Source organism: Crocodylus siamensis, chromosome 3 (genome assembly GCF_052110815.1).
Source record: "Crocodylus siamensis isolate JL-2025a chromosome 3, ASM5211081v1, whole genome shotgun sequence".
Classification (NCBI taxonomy): Eukaryota; Metazoa; Chordata; order Crocodylia; family Crocodylidae; genus Crocodylus; species Crocodylus siamensis.
Genome location: NC_143397.1, coordinates 240,423,480 through 240,450,217, shown reverse-complemented (window position 1 = coordinate 240,450,217; position 26,738 = coordinate 240,423,480). Strand labels below are relative to the sequence as shown.

Sequence of the window (26,738 nt, the reverse complement as noted above, 5' to 3'; positions counted from 1 at the left end):
TGTGATAGCTTGTTGCCATGTGATGCCAACTTGAGCTGTGCTTACTCATGTAATGTCAAACCTTCCTCCATAAATGAAGGTGATGGGTGTAATCAAGAAGAGATATGATACCAAATGTAAATATAAAGGCATCAGAATCTGTTCCATTTTTTTTTCTAACAAAAAAAGGGAAGCATTCAGATTCATTAACATGATCCTTCGAGTATGCTGGAGTATTGTTGTAGCAGGCATGGTCCAGGAAGTGTATGAGAGTCAAGAATTTTTTAATGATATCTTTTATTGGACCAACCATGTAGTTGGGAGGGCTGTTGGATAAGTTTTTGAACATAAAGTGCCCTTTCTCAGTGTAGAGCAACCCAAGCTGAGCAGCTACACCATGATGGGGACTGCACTGCATGCTCAAGAGATGTCTCACTCTCTTTCGTCACCTGCCACAACTTGATGTAGTTGAGAAGAGGCATAAGGAGGTAATACCTGCTTAAAGAGAGCTGGCTGAGTCTGGCATGGGTCACTGATAGGGTCTTCTGTAGGACGCCTCCTCCCCTACACCTCACCCCTTTCCACTTCAGGTTCCAGTTGGTTTTGGACATATGTTTGGCCATCCTGAGTGACCACCTTGCAGCTCAGGTGGAAAAAAAGCAGCCAGGATGTCCGGAGTCGGTGTGTTCTGGCTGTGCTGACTGGATTCTAATGCAAGTTCAGGATGGGCCAGACAAGGCCTGTGTAAAGGAGCAAAGAAACTAATAACAACTTAAATGACCATGATGTAGACCCTTCTGTGGTGCTCCATGCACCTCAGTCACCTTTCCTTCGGCAGTCCCAGTCCCACAAGGGTTGCCCTGTACTTGCTTAGTCTGTGTGGGCCTGCCTGTCCTAGGAGGGTCCCCAGAGTAACGCAGGACCAGAGGTATCACAAACCCCAGCTTAGCACCGAGGGGTACCTGGCTTCTTCCAGCAGCATGGTGATCCAGCATAGGTCTGGATAGCTCAGATGCTTCAGGTCTTGAGCTCCTGGTCACCTGCCTCCATGGGGAAATGTAATGAGAGCCTTCATCTGTCTGTGCATTCCCCCATCCTGGAGTCAGTACATGGTTATGTAGGGGCTCCTGGGTTGACAGGAGTTAATCCTGCCCCTTGTTTGCCTCCACATGGCCGATTGCTGTCAACAGATGTTAGGAGCCACTGAGGGATTCATCATTCCCTGAAGCTGCTACCTTCAGGCGGTGCTCCCTGCACCAGCTGCCTGCTCCCTCTCTGGGCTGCAGTCCTTGTCTGTGTGGAGCTGGGGTTCTGACCCCTGCCTTATAGATTCATAGAAGTAGGGTCGGAAGGGACCTTGTAGATCTGCAAGTACAACCCCCTGCCCTGGGCAGGAGAGAAAACCAGGCTGAAATAACCCCAGCTAGGTAGACGTCTAGTCTCCTCTTAAAGACCCCCAGGGTAGGAGCCACCACCACTTCCCTCAGAAGTTGTTTCCAGATCCTAGTAGCCTTTACTGTGAAGTAGTGCCTTCAGATGTCTAGTCTAAACCTACTCTCTAACAACTTGTGGCTGTTATCCCTTGTTACCCCGGGGAGTGCTAGGGGGAACAAGGTCTCTCCCAAACCCTGCTGGTCCCCCCTAGTGAATTTATAGACAGCCACCAGGTCCCCCCTCAGCCTTTTCTTGCGAAGGCTGAACAGGTTCAGGTCCCATAGCCTCTCCTCGTAGGGTCTGCCCTGCTGTCCCCGGATCATGCGAGTGGCCTCCTCTGGACCCTCTCAATGCTGTCCACATCCCTCCTGAAGTGGGGCGCACAGAACTGAACACAGTACTCCAGCTGCAGCCTGACTGGTGTTGCACAGAGGGGGAGGATCACCTCCTTGGCCCTGCTTGGTAGGCTCCACAGAAAAAAAGGATCAAGGCCCTCACTCCTTCTGCCTTCAGTAGACTCCTGTGGCCAGAAGGATACCTGGGGCCACCTAGGAATGGGCTGGTTTGCCCCTGGGACAGCATGGGAAAGCAGCAGGGGGGTAGCTGGGTTTCCTGGCAATGGGAGAAGGCAGTGGGGATGGTACACAGGGCACTGCAAGCCCAGGCAGACTGCTAGCTGGCTGGATGTTGCCCCAGCTTGGAAGCACCTGATCCAACATTTCCCCAAGCCCACCCGGGCTTCCAGCACCCCATGCACCATCCCCACTGCCTTCTCCAGCTGCCAGCAAACCCTGCCGCCCTCCTACCCCCTTCCTATGCAGGTCCGGGGGCAAGCCAGCCCATTCCCAAGTGGCCCCAGGCATCCCGCTGACCACAGGAGCCTGATCCCTTTTTTTTCCAGCAGAGCCTGCCTGCCTCTCCAATGGCTGGAGGGTGACCTGCCAGTGGGCTGAGTGGCCCCTGAGCTGCGGGGGCCCCCAGTCCTTCCCTCCATGGTGGCGGTGCCCTCCAGGACTGCCCAGGGAAGCTGCTAGCAGGCCAGGTGCTGCCCCCACTAGGAGGCAGCTCCTAGCCCAATCCAACTCTTCCCTGAGCCTGCCTGGCCCCCCACAGCTCAGAGGCTACTCAGCCCACCAGCAGCTCACCCCCCGCAGCCATAGGCAGACTCTGGCTCAAAAAAAAAAAAAAAAGGATTGAGCCCCTCACCATAACATGACAGAAATATTGAAATGGTGCGTTTCAATTAAAAACCCATCCTTTCGATTTAGGGGGCTTAAAATAAAACCCTGAGGACTAAACCCCTGTCATGTGTATAAGCTGAAAACTGTCATGTGGCTGTTTCTTTGGTGTGTGCTCAAGAGATGCCCAGCACCACACTCAGGCACCCAGTCTTGAGTCTGCTTACTAGTGTGACACTGAATGCATCCAGGATTGCTCTAATGGCAGCTACATTAAAGTTTTTTGGTGATTGGTCCATGTGGAGAAGGGGTAAATGGGCAGGGTGTGTTTCAGGGCAGCACTCCCTCACACGATCTCATGAAGCAGGGTGGAAATACAGTGTAAACTAAATGAATAAGACATGCATTGGCTTTCATGAGCAAGACCTCACTTCAGATGCTATGAAAGGATTTGCAGAGAATAAGCTATCAAGTAGAGACAGTGATCTGAATACAAAAGACAGGGAAGGGAGGAAAGTAAGGGAGTGCTAGGTGAGACAAACAAGTAATAAACCCATAGGAACAGAGGGTGCATATACATACATGGCAAGGCTGCTCTGACATGCTGTAATTTCAGTGCATTGGAACAGAGTTGATTAAAGACGATAACCTTGATATGTAGACATGCCTTTAGCAGTCACCCTTCTTCTTACAATTGCTGCTTGCCAGCTTGGAAACTTGATTAATCGAGTCTGCTGGAGTGTGGTAATTACTGCACTCCAACAGACTCCAGTGTATCAGCATCCCTGTGCTGAAAAATGGCAGCTCGTCAAATGAGCGTTAGTTAAACCATCCCTGCCGCCATTTTTCAGCATGGAACATTGATACACATGATGCTCCGGGTGCTTTAATTAGAGTGGCTCTCAAAGCCTCTCTGATTAAAGCACCCCCACCCCAGTCCTGGAGCATGTGTATAAACACCCATAGAGACCAAAAGAGCTAATCCAGGTAATGGGATAAGAAGCTGTAGTCCCTATTTAGACAATCTGGTCTGTGGATAATTTCCTGCTCCACAACTTCATATTCAAGTTGGCTTTGAAACTTCCATTGTTTACCAACAGCTACTGTGAGGCCAGCGTTGGAGTGTCAAGGAAGGACATGTAAGTGTGAAAGTGTTCTGTCACTGGCTTTTGTGTGTTGGGACTTGACATCAGATCAGTGTACCCTTACTCTGTCATGTAGGAATCACTCTGTCTGTCCAGTGTAGACAGCTGCAATGCAGATACCAGGCAGACACTACTTCTGGAAACACAGGAGAGAATTAAAGCTTCCACCTCCCAGGAGCCCAGGCCAGGCAAATTTTACTTATCTACAAACCTGGAAACTCAGGACAGCCCATTGTCCCTGACACTGGCAGCATCACAGAAGCTTTTTGTGCTGCTGCTCAGTAGAGTAACTGGGGTGGACAAGAAGGGCACCTGCCCCTGTAGAGAAGGGAGGGACACTGGAATCATCCCTTCCCCATGGAGTCGGTGCCCCGCTACAGTCCTGCAACAAGCCTGGTCTTCGATCCCTGTCCCTTCCTGTCCGTATTCCCCAGCTTGCTTCCCCCTCCTGTTTCTCTCCTGCCACAACTTGACGGTAATCAGTATGTATTCAGAGGGAGGCTGCTTCTGAGACTGGGGTAGTCTTCCTTAGTGCCTTAGGGCTATTACCATGGCCTCCTTGCTGCCTCTAGGGGAGGTGCACCCATACCCCGCTCAGGGCTCTCAGTCTGCCCCTTTGTAGGATCTCTCCCTCTCACTCTCTCTCCCAATGTTCCCTATAAGGAGTAGTGGTCCATGAGCATGCAGCTTCGGTCCGTGAACGTGCCGCTTCAATCCCGCCTCCCCCTTTTGGCATGGTTTGCTGGTAAGTGTCCCACTGTAAGTGTCCAGGTGAGAGAGGGCAGGGTTCGGCCACCACCCTTCTCCATGCTAACTGCTACCCAGAGCAGCACGGTGGAGCGCTGTGGCCCAGCCATGGGCTGGACAACAATCAAGTGGTAAAAGTGATGCTCTGGCCCAGCCATGGTACACAATCAATTGATAGATGGCAGTACAACCCTTGTCCTTGCTCTGAGCTTGCCAAACTTGTGAATCCTTCCCAGTGCAAGGGATATTCACCTTAATGCAGCCAAGAGCCATGGGATGCACAGCTTGCAAGATGAGTGTGTGTTCCTCAGGGCAGCAACCTGGACGCAGAGCTGCCGCTCCAACAGTCACTTGCTGTTTAATGCCTCCTTGGGATAAATCATCAGTAAGAACAGAAGAAACCAGAAAATCACCCAGCAGAGACAAAGTATGCTCGCTCTCTTTAATGAAATTATTTTCCAAAAATCTTGTTGGTTTAATAAAACATATCATCTCCAATTGATTGAACTGAAAGGGAGGCACCATTTACCCAAGGTAAGCTCCTCACTCCTCACATGGGAAAGGCAGCAGCTGCTCCCCGAGGTGAGGCAAGGTAGGGATGGGGGCTGGGGCAGGCTCTGGGGAACTGCTGCACTCCCCAGCCCTGATGCCATGTGCCTCCTCACTCCCGGGGCGATGCAGGGGTGCGGAGCAATTCCCCAGAGCCAGTGGAGCCTGCACCTGCCCCCGTCCCCACCTCCGCCCCCGCCTCGGGGAGCAGCCATTGCCTGCCCTGCATGAGAAGTGAGGAGCTTACCTTCAGTAAGTGCCCTGTGCCAGCCCCAGTGCCTCCGCCGCGCTCAGCTCCTCTCCAGGTGGGTGCGCAGCATTAAAAACCTGGTGCACAGCAAGATTTTTAATTGTGTGCGGCCGCGCATGCACACAACTTAGAGGGAACCTTGCTCTCACCCTCTCTACACAAAATCAGCCCTGGACCTTTCAGGCCCCAACCCATATTTGGGTTTCAACCTTTTTGAGCTTTGGCCCCTTTTCCTCTAGATGAAACCCCTAGGCTCAAGTCCACTATTTCAGACCCTGCCTCTCTGGATCTCAGCCCCACAGTGGAGGATGCCTGCTAGGTACCCCACTCTTCGCATCCTCTCCTCACTACAGCAACTCCTAGTCCTCACAGTTTAATTCCAAAACAAAAAATCAGAACAAAAGGGCTAATCACTATTACAAGCTACTTCCCACACTCCACGGTTACAGCAAAGATTAATGCTGTCTGGAGCCACTGAGGCTTCCCTCCCCAGCTCCCAAGAGTTGCAGGCTAAAACTTTCAACCCCTCCTAATAGAGCCTGGGCTTATAGGGTGCTTGTACACACAATGGGAGTTTAATTTGTTTTAGTTCTCCCTAAAATGAAACAGTAGGTTTTTAAAAACCCACTGTGCCCACCATTTCAATTAGGGAGAACTAAACTGAACTAACCCCTTGTTGTATGTACACAAGGGTTAGGAGGCCTGATCCTTAGAGCTTACCTGCCTCTCCTGCAGCAGGGGGTGGAGGGGTAGGGAGTGAGATGCCAGCAGACTGAACAGTCCCTGAGTTGTGGGACCCTGGTGCTTCCCTCTATGGCAGCCTGCTGCTGCTTTAAGAGCAACAGAGAGGTGGGCAGAGCATGGTGGCAGCACCAGCAGCTCAGCCAGGTCTGTGTAAGGAGTTCTCGGCATAGGTGTGACTGCTGCGCCCCTTCTGCCCACCCTGCTCTCAGAAGCACTCACTGCCCCTCACTCTTGGAACGGTGTTTCTCCTACTCTTCTGCAGGGTTTGCCCAAGGCACCAACCTATTAAGTATCTGCTGCAGCTGAAGGGTGTGTGACACTGATAACTAGACTCTCCCCTTGCTCTGTGGAGCATGCAGCACTGCACAGCCCCTGGCAGCCATCCCAGCTTCCCCATGCTCCCTTCTAGTGCAGAAATTATCAGCTTCATCTAAAATATACATTCCAGTTTGGAAGGGCTCATTTTCTGGGGAAAGGTATGCATGGTATGTAAGTGAATATGATAATAGTAATTGGGCAACATAACACCCGATACAGTTCATTAAGGAAAGGGCAAGATAAGGCACAGTGAAAGGGAGCAAAAGGTTAAACTGTATTCAGAGAGCAAGCTACAGGAGAAAAGACATACATTTGTGGCACACCTTCCTTTGGAATGCTCTATGCAGTCTTGGTCTTGGCTCAACAAGTGCAGGGCAGAAACAGAGAAGTGGGCAGGAGCAATTTGGGATCTTCCACACAAGGGTCGTGTCTACATGCGTATTTATGCTGTCTTAAATTTACTGTGCAGTAATTTACTGCACAGTAAGTGGGAATAGGCCAGCATCTACACATGCAGGCGTTAAAGTGCCTTAACATTGTGGGTGGACCAACTTGGGAATAAAGCTAGTCCCAAATCAGTCCGCATACACAATGTTACTGCTCAGTAAGGCGTCTACACATGCGTTACTGCATTATAACTAACTGGGTTTAAATTTGATACCTGCAAGTATTAAATTTACATTCAAGTCAGCATAAGTTGCCATATTTACTCTGCAGTACAAGTGTGCATGTGTAGATGTGAGCCTGTACTGTACAGTAAATGCACGAGTAGATGAGCCCAAGGAAATGTTTAAGGGTCTGAGTGCTTAGAGCCTAGTCCTGCTACTTATTCATGGGGAGTAGCACCTTACTATACAAGCAGTCTCCTTGATTCCAGTGGAACTACCTATGGCACAAGGTGTTCTCCAGGGTGAGTAAAGGCACAGAGTTTTCCTTTAATATATATGGCCAATCTGCACTGGAAAGCTGCTTCTCTCTGAGGTGCTCAGATTTCACAGGGAGAATTGTAGGGTGCACAGGTACTGACACCTTTCAGGGTAACTGCTCCCTGGCCCGCACCTTGGAGAATAGGCACAGATGTTTATGCAGACATGTGGCAGCATCTTAGGCTAAATACAAACATTCAAAAAACCCCTAGAAGAAGCACTCTTAAGTATCATGCTTTAACGTGCTATAAGTTAGAGCGTGAGTGAATCAAACAGATGTTTTCTGTTCAGTGGGGGAAGCTTGGAGTCTGCCTGCACACCCGCATGCCTCCCAGGAGGCTATCAGAATGGCCCTTCTCCCCACCCTGTCCTGCCCCACCAGCTGGCGATTGTCAGCAGTGGCTGGCAGGGGAAACCCAGCATCCCTTTCCCATAACCCCCTGGCTAGGCAGCAGGGCACCACGGGGCTGGGGCTGCTGCATGGACAAAGAGACCAGACCCCTTCCCCTGCAGCGCCCCCAGCCAGGCAGCACCCTGCTGCAGGGCTGAGGCAGCTGCAGGGAGAAAGACACTCCTACCACCCCCCGCAATTGCTGGCTACAGCTCATAGCTGGGATCAGGGGCTGTCACTGACTCAGGTCAAAGATAGCCCCAGGGACAGGGTCAGCCTGGTGCTTGGGCACAGCAATTGAGCTCTAGCCAAGGTTAAAGCATAGTCCTGCACAATGCCACCTGGGGTGGCAGCGAGCACACTCTAAGTTAACCCTTGATGGAATCTGGCACAGACATTCGATAAAGCACTTTAACAGAAAACACTTTACTCTATACTTTAACACCTAATCCATTGAAGGTTATCGTAGAGCATGGTCCACCATTTTGAAAGCACTCTAAAAGCCATGAACATCTGTTATGTTATGGCTGTAGAGCACTTTGTGTGCTTAAAGCATGATAGATGTAACATCGGTACCTAGCCTTAGTGAATAGCACCAAACTGTGGTTTTCTGCCTCCAAACACCTACTTGCAACTGGCCTCCCAGAGGGGCATCCTCATATCTCCACTCAGGTGCAAGGGAAGAGTGGGTTTTATATAGCTACTCCTTCCCTGCAGCCAAGCAGCAAGGGAGAAGAGCAGGGAGTGAATATTGGTTTTGTCCCAAAGTGGATATGCATGAAGCAATAAGAACCAGGTAAAGGGCTGGCAGTAATTATTTCCCTGATGAAGCAGGAGTTGGGCCCAGGTAAGGATGTGAATCCTAATTCTTTTCCTGGCCTGCTTCATGGGTGGCACACCTACAAGTTACTCTATCTGGAACACTGATGCTGTTGCTGTTCCAGTAGGATATGTCCTGGTAATTGTTGATGAAATGCTGTCAGGCTTCAAGTGCCCCAGAGGCAGTTATTACCACGATCTGAGCATGTTCATTGAATGAAATGTTCTTTAGGCTTTATCTGTCTCTGCATAGTGACATCTTTTTGTGAGAGCTATAGGAGGAGATGGATTATTTATTTTATAAGGGCATAGAAATATCCAGCCTGCCATGCATGAAGCTAAGTATCTGTTCAGGACAGATGAGAGAAGACCACAGTCAAGTTATTGCAAGTTTTTTTGGGTTGTTTTTTTTTTGTAATCTGTATATTTGGAGTAAAATCTCAATTGTTCTCACATCTAAAGCCCAGATTCTGCAATTGAATCCATGCAGGAAAATCCTTTTAATGGTCTTGATGAAGTCAAGGTGGCTCCACATAGGAACAAGTCGTAGGACTGGGGGCCAATTAACCGTATGGATGAAATAACAAACCAGATGGATGAAATGACAAAGTATAAATGGCATAGATAGCACATAAGTTGGAATACAGCATACAGGTGTGTAATGTGCTATACCAGTTTATGACCCCAGGTCATCAAATCACTTATGCAAGTTAATTAACTCCCATGAACACACATTGGTATCTACTTGGGGCTAGCTCCAGAAAGAAACTTAGGTGCCTAACTGCCACAGTAACCTCCCAAATCTAATATGTAGATCCTCAAATACCTTGCTCTGCTGCTCCTAACTGTGATGGTACCTAAACTTTTCTAGGCATCAAGGGCTCCTATACACATGAAATCCAGCGTGTTTTCAATTAGACAGTTCTCAAGGCATCTGAAGTTCTGCTCAAGGACATGCTCACAACCAGGCAAATCCTGACATTGTTACACTGAAGCAGCCTAACAAACTGGATGGCCCTCCACTGATCCTGCCTGACCTGGCAGGCAATCTTGGAACATGCCTGACACCAAACATCTGAAAAGGGAAGAATGGCCTTTTTTTTTTGTTAATACTGCATTGATTAGAGCTGTTACCTAGCCTGAAGCCCACCTCCATCTATTTGAGATCAAGGAATTGAAGCCAGGTTTCACACATACCCCAAAAGTTTCATAACCCCTGAGCTATCAGGAATTCTGGGGCTCAGCACAAGTGTTCTACTCTATGCCAATATTAATTGGAGCTTGAACTAGAATTTGATTCTCCCATGACCTTGGAAAGTTGCTTAACCACTGCTCTATGGAGTCAGGCTTTCTGTGCTCTGCTCTGGGAACCAAAGATTACTGTATTATCTAATGTTGATTTGCAGAATCCACAAATCTTAAGCACCTTAACTCTTTGCATGTGTTACGTGGGGAGGTGGGGTACCTCCCTCAGTACTGTGGATTCTAGCCTAGAGGTTAGTACCCAAAAGTTAAGCATTATAATGATGAACCGGATCTAAAAAGGGATTTAAGAGCCTACAAATTAGACTTCTGGCACCCAGAGTAGATTCACAAGTTAGGATTCACAATCCAAAACTCAGAGTTAGGCACCTAGGCCTTCCAGACTAGTGATTCTCAACCAAGATGCCACAGTCCTCTAAGAAACAGAAAACTAACTTATAATCAGATCATTTCAATAATTGTTAATGATATAAATATCACTTAAAGCAAGTATCCCATACATTCCCTATAAAATAGTGTGACAATAATTCAGCAAGTCCAACTACACTGTTTGGTAGTTTATAAAATGTACTTTCTAAAAGGTTTCTTTAAGTAATCTGTTGGTTTAAATGTTTAGCACAGTTTTGGGCACTTGAAGAACAGAAGACAGTAATGATATGCTTATGGAGTCGTACAGCTATAGAATTGATTTTGATTTGATCCATTATGTAAGCTTCAACTCTTGTTCTATAATCAAAATAAAGAGATTTTATTCAATTCATTATACTTTGTTCTAATTCTTGTATATGCCAATACATTAATAACCCTTGCAAATAAACCACAAACTTATAAATAAAACAACAAAAGCAACAATACCAAAAAAAGTATGCTAAGAGAGATCATTTACTGAGGTCACTGTCCTTTTGTGTCCTTTCGTCTACTAAAATGATTCACAAAGTCAGGTAGCAGAAACACAGAGCCCCATCCCACATTGGGATCCATACTGATAAAATCATCCAGGTTCATTCTGGCATCTAGACAAGGAGCATAAAAAGAAAATGTTCAAGTCCTAGATACAGCTGCTCTATAGTATAGGCATTCAATCTGTCAATCAAATGCGGAAACAAATCTGTGTCTCTGGCAGGCATTAAATGCATACATAATACAAAAGAGCTTGCATCACAAAGAAACCTTTTACTTGTGAGCAGAGAAACAAGCTCACAGATAAAATTCAACACATGTTACAATAATGCCGGAGTCTGCATTTCCACTTTGCAGGATGTAATGTTTGTCACTGTCTTTCTTTTGCCCGTATCATTAGTTTAGTTACCTGAGCAGAGTTCTTGAAGATCAGAAGAGAAAGTATGTAAGAAAGAGATTCCTTCCCACAGAGCAATCTCAGACAGGATGCATGTAGTGCAACAGTGGTGTAGTGTAGATAAAGGTATTTAAAAAAAAAAGAATATAAAAGGAACAACCCCCCTCTCAGTAAAACAGAGAGGACTTTAGGCCTGTCAACATTTATAAAGGCTGCTTGCAGATGTTAAAAAAAAAAGTGGAGCTTTAAACTCCATGTGTTCCCATGCCAAGCCCAGCGCTCAGTATCTCAGAGGAAGAGATCAGGGTCTTGCCAGACCATGCCTCTCCTGGGAAAACCATTAATGGGCTTGAGCTTGATCTTACTGAAACCACCTGAAACACTCCCACTGACTTCCTGGATCTAGACTTAATGATCAAAACTGGAGACAGGACAGCTTTCTCTAGCCTGTTGATATCTGTGGTGCCCTTTTAAGACATGACAAGTTAGAATTCACAGGACCAACATCACTGTCTTTTCATAGAAAAACAATGTTTTGTTCAACTATACCTATAAACTAATTAAAGTAATAACTGTCTTGCATCCCTAATTGAATTTACCCAAGGTAGCCATTACTAAGAGTCCTTATTTTTCTTCTACTGATTTAAATTATTTTTTATCAGTTTAAAAATTATCAATTTTTGCAAATAAAGATTATTCGTTTTGCTCTTTAAAAATTATAACACAATAGAGGGAGTGTATTGGATAAGATTAAGCAGGTTAAAGAGCCATTTCCAGAGCCAAGGAAACAAAGCAGACTATGAAACAACAAACCTGACAATTTTAATGTAGGGATTTTTCCTTTTAGAAGATAAGAGAACTTCCCAGTAACAGTGGATGTCCCTGGATCAGTCAGTAGATGGCACTGAAGCTGCATGCAACTGGCTACCTTACTTTCCAACACTAATATTCCCTCTTCGCAGTGCCTATTATGTTTTGCTTTAAAAACTGATCAGAGTGCCATAAATACATATTGTGTCTAACAGCTTTTAAAAACAGCTGCACAAAATGAACAGTAAGAGAGGAAAGTCTTTCCTGTGAGGTACCCAAGCATGAAATCAGACCAGTAGTGCTACAGCATGGGATGCAGATGCTATTGCTTGCAACCCAGCTAGGTTTTCAGAAGAGGTTTGAAGCAGAACATATAGGAGAACTTTTCAAAGCAGAGAGGAAAACACTCAGCCAGGGATGAGAGAAGACAAAGTGCATTGTACTGGGGACTCAATCCTATCTGGGAGCAGGATCAGGCACTAAGAAGGAAACTGTTGCGGGGACACTAATAGAATGAAATGACAGTCTGACTTGCTCATTTCTGCGCCCCAGAGAGCAACCATCTTTTGACACAACCATCTTGGTACTGTTACACACAAGACATGCTAGCACTGTGACTGTAACGTTGCACTCTGGGATCCGACAACATCCCTTCCATCGTGGAGTTGTTGTGAGCAGGGACTTAGGAGCACTTCCCCAATATAAAGCTGTTCGATCATTGCTAGATCAAGCTAGAAAACAGAACAGATATAATACTTCAGTTTTCTGCCAAAACTGAGTAGACTAAAATCATCCAGGCAAACCAGAATTTCCAGCTAGGTCCACAAAGGGACTTAAACAAGGTGTTGCCTACCTGCTACTGTAGGTGCTTACATCTAAACCTGAGATTCAAAATCTCTGCTTTACGGTTGCTTCACCTTGGAGGATCCCAAGGAATCTGACTTTTCAAACAAAACTTCCTGAGGCACCTAAAGTTTTGCTTCCGAGCATGCTCAGAAGCACTTTGGTGTTGACAGCAGAAGACAGCCCCCCATCGTACAGCTCGGCCTTCCCCATCTTTCTCCTTCGTGGGGCAGACTACTAGGCACTCTCAGAGCCATCCCACTGGCACAGCAAGGGGGGAAGAGGATGCAGTGCTGCCTTTCCTTTACCATATATTCCAGTGGTTAAAATAACCTCACTAGAGGTTGGGAGACCCAAGTTCAATTGCCTCCTCTGCCTGAGGAGACAAACCCAGATTTCACACCTCCTGGGTGAATACTCTGGTGAACAGGCTTCAGTGTATTCAAAGGTGGAGCTCTTTCAGTTCCTCCTCTGGTAGTCTACTTGGACTAGAATATCAAAATATTCATTAGAGCAGGACAAAAGCATGCAGCCTAGAGGGTAGGACAGTCCCCCGTTGGAGCAGAAACCTGGGTTCAAGTCTCTGCTCCCTCCAATGAATACTTAGTAATCCTTACAACTGCAACAGGGACTGGACTCTAGGTCAACACCCTTCCAGGTAAGTGCAATTGTCACTAAGACGGGGACTCATGCTCTCTCAGCAGTGTACTAATCCATTTGGAGTGGTACATTTTCAACAGGAGAAACTTACTGCCCCCCTCCTTCAGCCTGGTGAGCAGAGCACTCACACAGGAAACGGAGCTTTGAATTCCCTTAGGCAGCAAATTTAAACAAGTTTCCCACATTCGGTGCCATCTACTGACTGATCTAGGTATAGATGCTAAAGAGGCAGGCAGTATAGCAGCACCTCTTTCTGCAGCTGTTAGGCAAAAAAACTAGCCTTGTTCTTGCAAAAGTCAAATGGAAGATTTAGGATTGTCAGTTCCAAGTGTTGAAAACATGCTCTTGGCATTACCTACTGGCCAAACCACCCCAGTGCCCTGGTTTTTATAGATCCAGTTCTTAGGACTCTAAGTCTCTTTCTGCATTACATAAGGAACCTTAGTACCTAACTTGGGCTCTTGGATTTTACTAGACAGCAAGGCGCTCAAAAGTTAGGCTTTGTACCAGGTTCGATAAAAGTGCCTGTTTGCACAGAGAAATTGCATCATTCACTGAATGCTGTGTCCCCACTTTCCACTGGTTCACAAGAATGGGCGGTTCACAAGAATCCAATATGCCATCCACACACAGCACACACAGTGTTTCTTCCAATGGTTTTGTGCAATGCCTTTTCACACAGAGCAGTGGGGACAGAAATACAGCATGTGTCTTACAGAAAATGAGGCAGGGATGTAGCTGCACAGAAATTACTGGCACCTTTGAAAATGAAAATGGCTTGAACTGTATTGTAGAAGAATACTGCTGAGTACAGAAATCTGAGAAAAGGGAAGAGAGGAGACATAAGGGAGCCTTAGGAAAACACGGTCTTGAACTTCTTCATATTTCTGGAGTTTGGTAACAACAATAAAACAGAATTATTAAACAACACATCAGACTTGACCATAGGGCTCAGGTTAACTTGATCAAGTCTTCTTCAACAGTTGAAGCAGAGGGGAAATTTATTTCCATTGAGCTTTACAATTTACTACTCTTACAGTCCTAATACTAAACTCTCAGGTATTACTCTGCTGCTATACCATATATTTTCTCCTCAGTTACACCATATTTTTATTTGCTTTTATATCTTTTTTCACCCCTTGACTTACCCAAAGCTCCAGACTCACAGACCTTATTTCTTTAATTGATTTTGTTTTCAGGAGATGAAAGAGTATGCATGTGGTACTTATCTTCTCCCTGATCCTTGCTTTTGGCGTTTTCACTAAAAGTCTAACACCAGTTCAGGGAGAAAGTACGCAGGAAGAAGCTGCAGAAACCTGCATAGCCTCTGTCTGACAACCTGCATGTAAAACTGATGTGTTACCCATGGTGCCTTTAGCATGCGTTTCTTGTCTGTCCTGCCCACTCTTTTGAAAAGCAAAATACATCATTTATGACTATCATAGGTCTCTCTTCTAAAAACGTGCTGCACCAGTCCTACCATTTTGCTACTAAACACCTGGGAAGACTTGAAATCTGAACCACAATTTTCAGTGTAATATACAACTGTTAGCATCAGCTCTAAGTAGCAAGACCATCTGTTCCTAGTAATTTTGAAATTGTTTTTACAAGATATATTTCAAGTTGGCCTGCCACTAGGCCTCTGATCTCATCACAGCCCACAAGCTGAGCAGAGCTAACCCACATCAATGTGTGGTTAGGAAGCTTAAAAAGAAAACTCAAATGCAATATTGCCAGACCCAAGTATCATGAGACTGACTCTAAAAAAACTCTAATTTTTTTTTTAATAATGCATCTGCACTGCCTTTTTTAAAATGAAGGCTGGGATTCTCATGCAGTCTCCCAAATCCAACTTCAATTGCTTAAGCTAGGGACTGAATTAGTATCCTGAGACTCATGGTAGAATCATGGAAACTGGCAACACAGCAAGTGGCAATTATCCACATAAAGCTAGAGTCAGCACTGAACCAGTGGTTCACGAGTTAAAAGCACTGTCTGTATGCCTTTACTGAGATGAGAAAGAAAGCCGATCTCTTCACTATTTGTGGTCATTTAAAATCTCTTTTTATATGTCACTGTACTATGGTGCATGCCTCAGGGGCCAAAGCCTCGCTGCAGTGGGTTAGAGGGTAATAGTCTGCCTGCATAGGAGCTCTGGGCCAGTTGATGGGAACAATTAGTTGGCCCGGGAGAAAGTTAAAAAGTTCCCAGAGTTAAATGTCCCCTGCTAGGGCAGGGGTGGGCAAAATATAGCCCATGGGCCAAATCAGGCTCACCAACTGATTGGATCTGGCCTACAGGTGGGCACCCTCCAATTGATTGTATCCAGCCTGTGGCTGCCCCCATGGGGCTCTGTATAGGGCTAAGCCCTGCCCTCTCCTGCCCAGGGCAGCTCATGCCACACTACCAGCCACTCACATGGCCATTCATCCAATTTTATAGAGGACAGCCTGGTTTTCTGCTACTCTGTCCTACTGATATGAAACCCGACGCCTTTATGTCTTCTATTTTCCTCCACAGACTTCCACAAGTCTGACATAAAGGCAGCCGGTTTTGTACCAATGGGACAGAGGACAGAGTAGCAGAAACCACGCTGGCCTCTATAAAACCTGAAGAATGGCCACCCTACCAACCACACTGCCCCAGCCCTGGACAATGTGCACAGCTTCCCAGCAGGGCTGCTCCTCATGTGGCTCCAGCTGCCCAAGTACTGCTTGGCTCCCCCTGCCTCCACCAGCTGCACTATGTGGGCAAGTCCCACCCATCCCCTCCACCCCATTCCCTCCCCACCATCCCCTCATCCCTGGCCAGATCCCAGGGCCTAGAGCACAGGCAGCACCTGCTCCCTCAACACATGCACCCCCCACACACCCACACCCACAGCCCGCACAAACATACCCATGCCCACCCACACGCACCACATACAAGAGTAAGATGTTAGTTTGGGATAGTATGCAATTGCCTCTATATATGCTACTCAAAATAATATGTTAGGACAAAAATATTTTATAATGAAATTAAAATATGTTATAGTAGATATTTGATTTTTAGTATACAATTTGTTTTTTATCTATAGCTTGTTAAAATTATATCTGTCTTCAAAATATTTTGCGTGTGCGGCCCTTGACAGCTCACCAAAACTCATTAAGTGGCCCGCCAGCCAAAATAATTGCCCACCACTGCACTAGAGAGAAAGGGAAGGGCAACACTAAAGCACTGTGGTGAAGTCCTTCCACTGGATAGGAGAGGTGGGAGGGAGGAGGGGGGTGGCGGATGATTTGTTATTTTGTTTAGTTTGAGGTAGGAAAGGGGAAAAGGCTGGCTCCTGGGCCTGGCTCAAGGAGTAACAGCCTGCTACAGTCACAAAAGTAGGGTACTATAATAAATGCGACCATATAAGAAAAGAGGGTTAGATTTCTAAGTGTATTTTTAGAGATTTGTGGTGTTTGTTTTAGTAAGAATACAAACAAAAAGATATAGCAATATTAGAGACTAAGCCCTTTTAATTATCCTTTCACTAGCTCTAGGAAACTCAACTACTCTAAATGATAAAGCTTATAATATAAAGATAATAAACAAAAAAAGGTAAAGAAACAGAGTTTTTCACCTTGATGGACCAAAGTGCCCTCCAAATAAACTGACCCTGTGTAACCTACGGCATCAATGCTGCTAACACTGAACTGCAGTCACCACTAATATGTGGGAATTCAGTTGTGCTCAACACAAATTAATGAGGGAAGTGAAATACCACATCGAATTGAACCTGCAGGGAGAATTGAAGCAGAAAGAATGTTATCTGAAATAGAATTTGACCAAAACACTGAGACTGCCACCCACCTGCTCTTCAGTGATGACAAAAAGACAGCTGCTCAATTTTCCATCATCTCAAGCAGCACAGCTTCCCTGTAACCCAGCAATGAAACATTCACTCTATTCAACATTCATTACTGGTGGAGGGACAACTGTCTCCTGCAGAATTTCCTGGTGCAAAAGCTGTTCGATTTCTTCTCCTAATTCTGCCTTCTAGGTATAAACTAAGAGCTAGACTGAACCGTACCAAACTATTTGTAAAGTATTACCTTGTTACTTTAAGGGCAAAGCCACAGCAGGAATGTCCCCAGGTTGGGGGAAGACAGTGGATTCTTAGGTAGGTGCAGGGGGAGCAGGCAGCAAATGCCTATTGCAGGAATAGCTGCCTAGCAATAGGACAATAGGGCAGAGCCCTGGTTAGGTAGCAGGGGCACTAGTATAATTTGATCAGAGAAACAGCAGTAAGCTGCCCTGGAGCATGAGACGATGCACCTGCAGCCAGCCAGGATAACTCCTCATGGAAGGAGAAGAGCCCAGGAGATATAAGCCTGGGTCCCTGAAACAAAGGGGTGGTACAACCTTGAACTCTCCAGGAAGAACAGTTCTGGCCAGCTCAGGCTGGCAAGGAGTGGGAGCTGCAAGCCATGGCAGGTACTCCCAGGGCTGAGAGAGCCAGGGAATGGGGTGGTGGCTTGGCAGTAATATGATGACCCAGAGTTTTGAGTTTGAGATTTGAGTTTAAAGTGGTTGCTTGGATTTTTTGTTTTAGTTCTATGCTAGAGGACTAGTGTGGATAATAGGGATGGAGGGGAGGCTACAGGGGTGCTGGAGGAGCACACCAGGTTTTAAACCCTGCCAGAGGCAAGAGCATGAGATAGAAACAGGCTAAGGCTGAGAAGGCCAGGGCTGGAGCCCAGAGGGGGTGATAGAGGTGGTCTAAGGCTGAGAGTGAAAGACCAGGCCAGGCCAGGCCAGTGAGCCTAAGTTACCAGTCTACAGCCAGAGTACCCTTTGGCTAAGGCTAAGGCAGTGAAAGCCTATACAGGAAAGTAAATGATGCCAGAGTGACACCTGTGGGGCATAGTCATGGCTATGGGAAAGGCTGGAGGCCACAGTCAAGAGCCCCAAGACTTAAATAAGGGCTATAGGTGGTGATCACTGGCTCACAGTACCAACCTGACACCAGTAGGTCTGCTAGGGCACAACAGATCCCTGTGGAGAACTGTTATTATGGTTAATGGGCAAAGGGCCCAGGGACCACACGAGGTCTGCCAGGATTGGTCGGGCACCGGTGAGAGCACTCCAGGGCTTAAGGGAAGCCTCCCAATCGCATCAGCAGAACATCAAGGCATGGCAGGAGAGATAAACAGGGCCAGTTATACAGAAGACTGGGAGCATGACTGGGATTAGAGTGGCCCATAGGAGGTACTGTGGCCAACCCAGGACCTATCCTGTCACAGTGCCAATAACTTTGGGGTTGTGTCATTGGTGCTGACAGCCTTGATTCAACAAAATACGTATCTTTAAATATATATGAGTAGTCCCACTGAAGTCAGGCCAAATTCCCTTTAGTTAAAGTCTTGGGTTTCTGTGGAAATCCACGTGCATAGGAACATGAATGTCCCAAGTAAACAAAAATTGAGTGAAGCATATCGATAGAACAGAAGGAACCGAGTCAGTGTAAATAAAGTGAAATGCACAGCAGGAGGCATCAAGACAGAAGATGCTTAAGGGAAGGAAGTGGAAACAAAAAAGGGGTGAGTCAAAAAATACCCTATAAAATAGGGTTGCCAACCTTCCTTCCTGGAGTGGCCATGAGTCTACTGGAATTGGCATCAATCTCCCAGTGACGACTGAAAGCAAAGCAAAACTGCAGCAAAGAGGGTTAGATTAGGAGTAATGGGAGTGATGCCCTCTTCTGTATAAAATCCTAGTGGTTAGCACACTCACCAAGGAAGTCAGAGAACTGGGTACAGTTGTTTTCTTGAGAGGATTCAAACCCACATCTCCCACCTCCTAGACAAGTACCCTAACCACCAGGCTATACACTAGGATTGTGGGAGGGGGGCACTCCTCACCCCTCCTGTTGAAAGGGGCCATTGGGAAGAAAGGGATGCAAAATGAATGTAAAATTCACAGAGAACTCCAGATCCCAAGTGGAGGAGGCATTTGACTGCAGCCCTGACTCAGGCAGCTAAGCTCTTGAGGGATGGAGGGAAGCAGTTTAGCAAAACTATACTGCTTAGTTCATCCCATTGGCAGCTCCCTATTCTGTATACAAATTTTTAGATCGCCCTTCTCAGGCACTTAACTCCTGCTATGCCCTGTATGGAAAGCATAGGTTGGGTGTAACAGGGAACCCAAACTTTGAGAGTTTGAGTTTAAAGCAGTTGCTTGCATTTTTTGTTTTAGTTCTAAGCCAGAGGACTGCGAGTGGCTGTGGGGGAAAAGGGAATAACAAAAAGATTACCAGGCAGGCACCCTTCATTGTAGGGCTGAGGCCTGGAGCACCAGGGCCCAAAATAGTAGACCTGAGCCAAAATGTGTCAGCTAGAGAAAAAGGGACTGAAGCCAAAAAGACTGATGTTGGGGCCTGAGGGGCCAGTGTTGATTCTAGGTAAAGAAAAAGAAAGAGAATGAGGAGAGTCTCTACAAAGTGGCAGACAGGAAACCATCAGCAAGGCATGGACATGCCTGGGGGCATCAAGGAAGCTTAAGACACCTAGAAAAGGACTATCCCTGTCTCCAAGGGCAGCCTCTCTCTAGATACACACTGATTTCCATCAAATTGTGGTAGACAAAGTAGGAGGTAAAGTAGACTGGGTAGTACTGAGAAGAGATGGGTCAAAAATCCAGACCCATCACACTGGGTGTTGAATTCCACTCCAGGAGTCAAATTCGCTACAAGTTTGGCATCGCATCACCTGACCGGTAGGAGCACAAGTCTTCTATTTGGACTTAGCCCTAAGTGTTTAGTCACTGAAGATGCTTATACATCCAAATACTTATCTAGCATGTACCAAACTTTAAGCAGATGAGTAGTCCCATGGACTGCACGAGGACTACTTACATAGTTAATGATAATTCAGTGTTCTTAGCTGGACTGGAGCTGGAGGGCTTAGCACCTTGCTGAATCAAGCCCTCTGAGACAGAACTTAGCCTGTAAATCAGGAAAGCTTCCCTATTCAGGACAAAACGACACAGGAAAGCCACAGGAACCGTCCCAACTCACATGGCTTCTGGTGCCCCCACACGACTCCACTATAACAGCTGTGCTGGTGGGGCACACAGTGTACCCTGGGAGGCACCAGCTGTTACAGGAGCTGTGGCTGCCAACAGACAGAATGGAGACATTCACATATATCTTCTGGTGGTTTCCCTGTGGTGGAAGAAGCTTTCTGTCACTTGCAGAAGGAAGGACTTCTGCTGCCTCAGGGGAGTCAGACACACCTATAATTTTGTCAGAAGAACCTGAGTTCAGTTGCCAAAACCATGATGTGAAGGCCTTGCCAAACCTTGAACAAGTCACTTACCCATTCCCACCTTTGTAATAAAAGGACAATAATGCTTACTCCCCACCCCCAGGGTCTTAATGAACATTTAAAGATGGTTAAGTACTGGATAATGTGCTGAATATTGTCCTACAGGTAAGCGCCATCTGTTTTCTAGGCCCATATTTTTTCTGATGAAATAGTAATGAACTGTTGCAAAAGGAAAGGTGACTATGCTTTTAAAGGTATGGTGCCCATGTCAATCTCTGATTTTTATAGTTTAATACAGTCCAAAAGCACAGATGTAATTTTTGTGGAAATAGAGAACCTTACCTGCCGTTTCAATGCAAGGGTAAGAGGGAGGAGGCTTCAGCCACTTTCCACTGCTGTCTTTCATGTGAGAGCGGTCAGAAGCAAACGTCTTCAGATAAACATCTGCTCGAACTGCCCTGATTTTTCTAAACAAACATACAATTCGAACATGCTCAGTGGCGGAGATACTTAATTCAATATACAGTGCGGGCCTTGTATTCTGTCCTCTTACCTGCGATATTCTGGATAAATATCATCGTCTGATCTAAAAGCCTCTTCAATGTAAGTATCGAACAGACACGGAAATGGCAACACTGTGTCAAGGTCATAAATGAAGCTTTGGTCTCCACTGGAATCATGAAGTAAAATAACATGGTAATCCTAGAAATAAGAGTTACTGATAGTTAGCAAGAGTTGCTAATGATCAAGAATAAATCCTGTGTCACATCATTACCAAGGCACAGTACATGCATGACAGCACAGGGGTGGGTGAGCTGGGCCCGCACCCTTTCCTGACGCCATGGACAGGTATTAGGGTGGCCATCTTAGGGGACAGTTTCATTGTCCACTGTCCTCTACTGATACAAAACCCGACGCCTCTATGTCCTCTATCTTTCTCTTGTTTGACATGAAGGTTTCATATCAATAGAGGACAGAGAGCAACCAGACTGTCCTCTATGATAGCCACCCTAACAGACATGTATTTGAAGTACTCCAAATAACTTGCCCATTCTCCAGTCCCCCACACAACACTTTAAAGTGGCTACACTGGCATTTAGCAGTGTTGCCAGAGGGCTAAAAAGCGGTAATCCCTGCACCCTCCAGTCTTCAGAGGCTCCTGAAGAGTGAGTACTCACTGGCTGTCTGCCCTGATTTTGGGGCAAGGGCCGAGGCAAACCACCATGGGATACCAGAAAACCAATGGTCTATACACACATTTCAGGAAGTAGGAAGTATTTCAAAGATGTTCTTCATTTTCTGAGGGTCATTTTTGAAGCACTTTGGTCATTTTTGAAGTACTCCTTCAGCCATACATGTCTGTGATGTCCCCCCATTTGGAGTGCTTCAAACAGCACACCTGTCCAGGGCTCTAATCTCTTCTCTGGGCAACTCTGTCCAAGCGACTCATCCCAAAATGCACTCCCTCCAGGTGACAGGCCTCTACTTGCTCCCTTTCCAGAGTGTAACTCTGTGGATCGCCTACTATAGACTGGATCAGGCTACAGCTGCCCCTTCCTCCACTGCTCTGCCATGGTCAGAGGCACGTGGTGCCTTATGACTCTCCATAGTCCTTCATGAGTGAACCCTTTCAGTTAACAGGTTTTGCTACTTTCCCGTCTCCGGCAGGAACGCCACAGCACTTGGAATGAACCTCAGGATAGCGGCCTTCCTGTTAACACATCAGGTTCAGCTAAAATTGGCGCCAGCTCCACAATCTTCTGTGGGCAGCCATGACCAGGAGCCAATGACAGTGATTTGAAACGAGTTCTCCTGAACAGATATTTCCACCCGAAGCCAGCGGAGAGAGCTCTGCATTTGGCTGCAGCTGGTCAGACCTCTTCAGTGTTCTTGGGCACATCCTACACACATCCTCCCACTTGGTCCCACAGCCTTGCAGCAGGTTCCTCCAATACTACTGCCTTCCAGAAAAGCTGTAGTATGGTCCAATCTCTTTTTCCATCTAACTGAGGGCTTTAAAAGCCAGGAGTTCTTTTGATCCTAGTCTCTTACCTTGAAAAAATTATGTTTGTAGTCCTTCAGGTAACTGGTAGATAGATAATTCCTAATGCCTACTTCCCCGCAACAATTCTCTTAAGGACCTTAAGTAGTTTGCCTGGAGATATTATCCCTGTTGTTGATTCACTTCATACTTGCTCTTCCATAACAACCTCCTTTAATCTAAGTCTGTACAATCAGCCTGAATAATATCAAGGAGGTAAACTGAGGTACATAACACTCCCACAGAATAACAGAACTATCTCCCCCGTTCTCCAAACCAGAGTTAAAAAAAAACAAATGGGGTTACCTGTTTTTCTTTTTTGTCTCAGTGCCAGCGAAAGCTGGCACAGAAATGCTGACAGCTTGCTTGTTTCTGAAGAGATTACTGCGTAATTTGAATGCTGTGTTTTACCTTTCCGTAACAAGGTGATCTGCCCATTAAAGACAAGGGCACCTGGGGCCCTTCAGTTATCAGCCCCAGCTGAGGAAGGAACATGTAATTATACAGCTGGCAAATGGCTTGGTTGAGGGAGAGCTGTAAGAGGGAAAGGGACTTCTGTTATAGCTCCTGAATCTGGGTGAAAGCCTTGCCTCTGAGAGCCGGAGCCCATGATGGATATAGGAACCATTTTGTTTTGACCCTTTACTCAAGTTTTATGAATAAAACCAGGCCCTAAAAAGATAGTTAGGGTACTGTCCAGTGACACAGGTAAGCAGTAGCTTGTACTGTCATTTTTTACAATTAGATGAATCACATTGATTACAATGTAGTAAAGTGAATGTGAAATCCACTTACAAAGACTAAGATGAAGTCTTTTGATATTTTCAGGGGAAAACGCCATCCTGAAAGCATAATATGTGACAGCCCTAGCCACTGGGGACTAAGAATTGAAAGGATCTTTAAGCAAGTTATATTACTAGACTGGTACCTGTACTGGAAATGCAGGTCAATGCAATAACAATGTTTCAAAGGTTTTAGTGGAGACTAGAATGGGAAGACTGTCATGCCTATGGAGTGTTAATCAAAACCTTTCATTTCAAAACATTTTTATGGAAAATTGTTCAGTTCTATAGTGGCTTCTCCCCACTCCCCCTCTTCTCCCATCATTTAAATCTCATTAAAAACAGATGCTACAGTTATTTTAAGCTAAGGTATAAAGCCTACTACTTTTGGGAAGGACTCGTGCAGTAATTTAAAAAATATGGCAAACAACCTTAATTCAGTTCTTCCAATCAAATCCCTCCCAGACTGAGATGACACACGCCACTTTTTATTTTTGAAATTCAGCACCTAAATACAAGGTTTTATACTAAAAGTACTTTCTCAGCCTTTATTTACTGGAACTTGGGAATTGCTACTCCAGATTCTGAGGGGTGCTCCATTACTATACGATTCAGAAAATTCAGTAAAATTTCTTGAACTGGAGAGGAAGGGAGGTTAGTTTTTGCCCTGACACACTAGTAGCTGTTGGTCCTAGTGAGATCCATCCAATAAATCCCACAAGTTGTGTGTGTGTGACCAGTTTTAGGTGTGTTGCCTTTGATATTTTACTTCTTAAGGAATAATATAACAGATTAATAATATAATCTGTGCTATCTTCTCTCTATTTCTTCCTCTGTACATTTATTATAGTCCTTGCTGTTAATCTTCCTTTTAAGCCTTTTATGGCTTAATTATTATTCTCCCATAGTAAAAATAAGGTAAGTGTCCTCAACATTGATTCCTCCTCTTTATCCCCATCTGTGATGTCTTGCCATTCATTTGAGCTTCTACGATCTGCTATTGCACAAGCGCTCAACAGAAATTCCTTGGATGAAAGACTCCTGAATGAATCCTACGTGCTACAGATACAAGCAATGATGGCATTTATCTTTGAACCAGACTAGATGGAGGGCTGTTCAATGACACAAGGTTCAGAATGAAAATCAAGGTGAAAGAACTGGTTCAGAGAGATCTCCTGTTTGGGGATGATGCAGCTTGGTTTCCCACAGTGAAGCTTCCCTGCAAAATCTCTTGGGGAGATTTTAGGAGCCATGCAAGAGCTTTGGGGCAGAAATTAGTCTTAGGAAGACTGTGATCATATAGCAAGGGGAGGAAGAACCAGTACCTGACATCACTTGGAGAATAAATCTCTTGTTGCCGTTGACAGTTTTTGCTACTTGGTTTCTATGATCAGCACAAATCCTGACCTTCGGATTGAACTAACAGAATCAGAGAAGCAGCTAAGAATTTTGGGCTAATACAGAAAAGTGCATGGAATAACAGCAGACTATCAGCTAAGGTGAAGATACATATCTAGGAGACTTCTGTGCTGTCATTCCTGCTTTATGGTTCAGAAACACAGACTACATATGCTAGGCACATCAAGAGACTGAACAGCTTCCCCATGAGATGTCTGTGTAAGATCCTGCAAATAAAATGGGAAGATGGAATACCAAGTACAAGAGGTACTGGAGCACGCAGACTGTATCCCCAAGAATATTTTGTACAGTGAGATCTCTAAAAAGCGGGATCACCCTCTATGGTACTACCACAAAGTGTGCAAAAATGACATGACGTGGCTCAACATCAACATAGAAAGCTGGGAGGAGCACAGAATCCTGTCCATATATGTCACTGGGTGCAGCTCAACATCAAGCAGCTTCAATCCAGAGGATGGAAGCAAAGCAAGAAAGAAGAAAGCAGCATGCTCTAAATATGGACTCCAACTCAGACAACATATGGATCCATGAAACTTGTAACAAGCTGTGTCACTCTCAAACTGGACTTGTCAGTCAGGTATTGGATCAGGCATCTGACTACTCTTAGGTGTACACCATGCTCCAGAAGATTGACAGTTGTCTACTACTTGCCAGGCCCAGGACTGCTAAGCTTCTTGCTGTGAAGCTGCAAGATAATGTCTAAGTGCATCTTGTCCGTTATGCCCACATTAATATTTGATTTAGGGAAGAAATATTAGGAGAAATATGTGGCAATGCTAGTTGCAGTGTTTAATGTGCTACTAAAAGATGATACAACACTGCACACAAAAGTATGTAAAAGAACCAGCAAAAAAGGGAATAAAATGCCTTACCCAAACTACAGGTTTATCTCCACATCCTGATCTCTGCTTCCAAAGTGGTATCTGCAAATTACAGGTATTAAGAAGTTCTTTGAAGTAAGATTAAACAAACAGGTAAGATTTCAGACTATTACAGGACAGATTATTGTCTACTGGCTGACAAACTTAATCGGTTTATGTTGCATCTATTATTATTATTATTAAGCTTCTATTAGTCTGAGGGTTTTTTTGGTGAGTTCCTAATTGGGGACCTATTTTGTAACCTACAGCCTGTTCCATCTGTTTCCTACTAGGCTGAGGGAGTTAATACATCTCAGGTTCCACAGTCCTGACTAACACATGCATGACAAAAATACTTGAGGGTCTTTCTTTGGCTTCCCATCATGCATGTGCCTGAGCCATCTTCCCACCACAGTGAAAAGACCTGAATCTCAATTTGGTGGTGACAAATTAGTGATATGGAAAACAAACAACTTACCATCTTTCTGTCGTTGGATATGAAAATAACATAAAATTCTTCTAATTGATACTGATCCTGGCTTTGGATGTATTCACAAAGCTTCCAAATGTTTTCTTCACTGTAAAACACAAGGGATTTTATTTAAGTGTCTGCTTCATTCCCAATTCATAAAACTCAAAGCAGGATAGCTACTGTGCTTTTCCCACTTTGAGCTTCTGTCCAGGACTTCCTGCCAACGCTTCCTTTACACACCTCTTTGTAAAGATAAAATTTAGAACTTAGACCTACAGTGTTTTGGGGTTTTTTTCTAAAACAAATCTTCACATACAATTAATAAACAGCACTGCAGTCCAAACGTCTGATGGCCAAGCAGTAGCATTTGGTTGGCCCCATTATAAATGCTGTGCAGTATCCAGAGTTACTGTTGTGCCGGACTTTTCCCTTTCTCTTTTCCTCTTTCCTCTGAAGAAATTACCCTTGAGTTGAGTATCCTTTTGAGCCCCTTCAATAAAAAGCTGGCCTGAAAAGAGA

General features: G+C 45.5%; 1 protein-coding gene across 11 annotated transcripts in view; it reads right to left on the bottom strand.

The window, feature by feature from the left end:
* NTAQ1 (N-terminal glutamine amidase 1) overlaps positions 1–26,738 on the bottom strand; it is a 129,824-nt gene that overhangs the window by 97,979 nt on the left and 5,107 nt on the right. For 4 of the 11 annotated variants that reach the window (XM_090040597.1, XM_090040602.1, XM_090040605.1 and 1 more), the window contains exons 2-5: positions 26,226–26,325; positions 25,760–25,810; positions 21,199–21,347; positions 20,988–21,112 (exon numbers count right to left, since the gene is read on the bottom strand). In XM_090040597.1, the coding sequence (XP_089896723.1) occupies positions 20,988–21,112; positions 21,199–21,347; positions 25,760–25,810; positions 26,226–26,325 (425 nt within the window). The other 7 variants (XM_090040598.1, XM_090040600.1, XM_090040595.1 and 4 more) reach the window with 7 other exon arrangements.